At 37.5% G+C, this 3736-nt stretch overlaps 1 protein-coding gene across 4 annotated transcripts in view; it reads left to right on the top strand.

Moving 5' to 3' along the window:
• The window catches only part of nectin1b (nectin cell adhesion molecule 1b), a 228968-nt gene that overhangs the window by 84382 nt on the left and 140850 nt on the right, over positions 1-3736 (top strand). For all 4 annotated transcript variants that reach the window (XR_001634588.1, XM_016490688.1, XM_016490695.1 and 1 more), the window contains exon 5: positions 825-976. Coding sequence is in view for 3 of the 4 variants with exons in the window: in XM_016490688.1 (XP_016346174.1) it covers positions 825-976 (152 nt within the window). In the remaining variant the exon portion in view is untranslated. The remainder of the gene's footprint in view (positions 1-824; positions 977-3736) is intronic.

Below are 3736 nucleotides of genomic sequence, written 5' to 3'. Positions count from 1 at the left end.
CGAAATTTTAATTTGACAACAAGTATCCGATTCCTGACCTTAAGTATCCGATTCTGGAATCGGAATTGATTTTCAATTCCCAACCCTAGACACCACCAGTCAACCAGACCCTGAAAGACACCGGGTGTCATTGAGATGGAAGGAAAGAACTTGTTAAGTGGGAACAAGATGATCTGAAGGTGTCTGGTACCTGGGGAGGCATCGTTATACTGATCTCTGATAAGAGGCAAAGAGAACATCTGCCACAAGAACATCTGCCAGAGCTTGTGACCTCTGTCGTACTTTAGAAAAAGAATGAGGCAGGTCTAGACCCGCGGGGCAGTTGAACCATGAAGAGTCCAGAATTAGGACACTACAGTTAAAGTCTAAGTGTAGCCACATTGTAAGTCAAACTCCATATTTTCCTTGATCGGTTTGTCTTGATCACTTGGGATCCAGCGTCAGATGCAGCAGCCCAGAACGGAAAGAGTGGCAGCAAAACAACATATTTTTTCCACGTGACATCTCTGCTTTATGTCTTTGTTTGTTTTCACCATTTCAAATTACTCCCTCTTTCCTGGGGCAACATTCAGGCCTGTCCAAGGGCCCGTTCACTCATTTTGTAGTACCACCCTTCACGTCTGCCGGTTTGAGATGTGCAGTTCTTGGTATGCTTGGTATGTTTGTTTTAACAAAGAAGATTGAATCTGTCCTCATAGTAACAGTTGATCTACTGATATTACCCTACCATCCCAGTCTTACCCAATGTGAGTTGGTGTTGTCTCCCAGCCAACTCTGTTTCCATATGGGTCAGCTAAAAAATATTATCTGTCTGTTTTTCTCAGGTTGAATGGATCGCTTCCCAACAATATTGAAATCAAGAACAACACCCTATTCTTCAAAGGCCCAGTGACCTATGAGTTCGGAGGGACGTACGTCTGCGATGCCACCAATAGCATCGGCACACGCTCTGGACTAGTAGAGGTCAACGTGACGGGTAAGTTACGGATGCTTATCTGAGTTATCAAGTGCGTGTGTTGGTGCTGGAAAAGCTTTAATCTGGTGATTGTAGCTCCAGAAATGTGAGTTTTGTAGGAATTGAACAGTAAAAAGAGCAGTACAATAAGAATTCTTTATTTTACGAGCTCATTTACAATTTCGTTGAACACTCTTCATCAAACACACAGATACAGTGGCTACAAAAAGTATTTGAACACTAAAGCCAAGGGTTTTTGAACTTTTTGATGCAATTGAGCACTGATGATCACTGAATAATAAATCAATATATATATATAAAAAAAAAACTTTTTGTCAGTTCTTTGTTCTCTTGTTTTTCTCCAGAAAAGTATATTTATTTATATTTTATAAATGTATATTCTCTATAAAGTATATTCATTTTTTATGTCAACAAAATAAATTACAATAAATCTCAAAATGAAAAAACAAAAAACAAAACAGCAATAAAATAAAATTGGATTATATTTAATTAATTTTCTTCACTATATAAGATTGATATAATTCAGATGTAATTTTCCTTTGGCAGTCTAAATAAAAAGGCATTTGCCTGTCTCTTAATACAAAATTGATTGACAGTCAGAAAGTTATTTTTATTAAATTTTTAATCCAATGGTTAAAAAATGTGTAATTGTGCTGCTATTTGATTTGTTAGTTTATTATCTAATGCAAATTGCATTCAAACATTTGACGTGTGGCTTTAGTGTCAAAATACTTTTTGTGCATGTTGAAGCCTGCACATGCATTTTTTTGCACTGCTGCATTTATGGAGGTTGGCCTCCTACCTACGGTACGACCTGACAGTGAAGAAGAAGAAATTGCTGTCATTTCCTTTTCTTTAATTTCTCAGTCACATCACACATCAGGCTACGCTGCCAGCAGCCACAAAATTCACTCACACACAGACAGATACAGAATAAAGCACTCTGTCATTTTCTCCCCAAAATAGCATCACAGTTTTGTTGCCTCTTTAGTATTGATCACAGGCACTTTGCAACAAACTCACATTTCTCCAAGCTACTTTCGCTTCCCACATCTTCTCCATCTTCTCCGCCTTTACTTGGGTGAAAACAAGAACTATAAACGAAAACAGAGCAAAACTGGAGCCTTTTTTCCTCTGCCTTCACTCTAATTGTCATATCAAACACCTGTAGTTCGCTCTTTCAGGCTTTGCAATACATTAAGAACAAAAGACGACAATGAAAGGAGGTGATGCTGCTCTAGATTGCCGAGCAGAACCTCAAAATTGGTCCCAATATTTGAAGAGAGCGGCTTCTGCAGTTTTGTTCTGATAATAGCTTGTATGCCTGCTTGCTTCAACGGGGAGCTTCTAACATGCATAGCTTTGCATGCTGGAGTCGACGGCTTGGCTTTTCTCCATTATTGCATTTATTTGTGTGCGTGGGTGTGTTTGCGTGTAAACTTTCAGACCTTCGTCGTCCCGCCGCGTTTCAGCTGGAGTTTCTGGTGATGTGTTGCGGATGCGGTGATGTCATCTCATTCCGTGGCAGGTTTTGATGATACGCTCCGCAGGCACAAGCAATGCATTAATGGAAGTCTGAATGGCTGATATTGAATGAGGAGTGGTGAAGGAAAATATTCTGCAGGCGGGAAATGTCCGCCACTTATATGTATAGAGCACGTCTGCTTTTGGAAGAGATGCTGTTGATCATTTTCAAAACGGCAGTGCAGGAAATGGTGAGAGTTCAGCAATAGGTCACGATGTGAGTTTACAGAACTTTGGTACTTTGCAGTGGTAAATTGTATTGCTTTTTTATAGTTAATCTATTATATTTCACACAAGTCTCAACTTTGTCTTAGATGTTTCTCCAGGAGATTTTCATTTGAGCAAGTACAGATCGTTTAGTATAATAAAAAAAAAACGACCCCCTTCAGGATGTGGTACACGTGTCTTTTTGCAGTGAAATCTTAGCTTATTTTTAAAAGTAAATACTTTTATATTGTTAGTAATATTTCAAGATGAACAATTACTGGACAGAGGCAACTTAGGTTTAATTTATTATCCATAACATTATCATTGTATTGCATTCTTCACAATATACAGTATATTTTGTCCCCCAATGATGAAAACTACAGAACTTTGATCATAAAACCTAAGCATTTAAAAATCATCTTACTAAGACTTATTATTGGGAGATGTAGAGTGACAACTGACATTAAGTAATAGTAAGTTTTGTACATTTTGTCAAAATTAGAATGGTCTTTGTGTGTGTGTGTGTTTTCCTTGATTATGATTTTCATATTGTTTTATTTAATACTATATAAGCCATAAAAATCATCATGTGTCAGATATGATACTCAACAAAAAACACATGCAAATTTTTGTTTAGTTGTAGTTTAGTTTAGTCTAATTCAATAAAACTATTCCATTTGGGGGGTTAAAGCTTTACATGGTTAAGAGAATAGAAGTATAAAATGAATGCCAATAGTGTACAGGTATAAAGATTGTATAAAGATGAAGATTTTTTTTATTATTAAAGGGGTCATATGATGCGATTTCAAGTTACGCGAGTTTTGAGCAGTGTAGAGTAGCGCTTGTTGTTTGTCATTTCTCCGATCACAAATGCAGACATGGTTTTATGTTTACGCGGCGCAATGCAACGCAACGCATAAAAAGATAGTATAAGTCATCATAATCCATAATTATGTCCCCACTGGATGCCACAGATGCCTAGTTTATAATGGGTTTTATTGTTTTTGTCTCGTCGCGCCGGGACACGGT

This window comes from Sinocyclocheilus anshuiensis, unplaced genomic scaffold, assembly GCF_001515605.1.
Source record: "Sinocyclocheilus anshuiensis isolate Anshui unplaced genomic scaffold, SAMN03320099.WGS_v1.1 scaffold569, whole genome shotgun sequence".
Classification (NCBI taxonomy): Eukaryota; Metazoa; Chordata; class Actinopteri; order Cypriniformes; family Cyprinidae; genus Sinocyclocheilus; species Sinocyclocheilus anshuiensis.
This window is presented reverse-complemented; position numbering and strand designations above follow the sequence as displayed.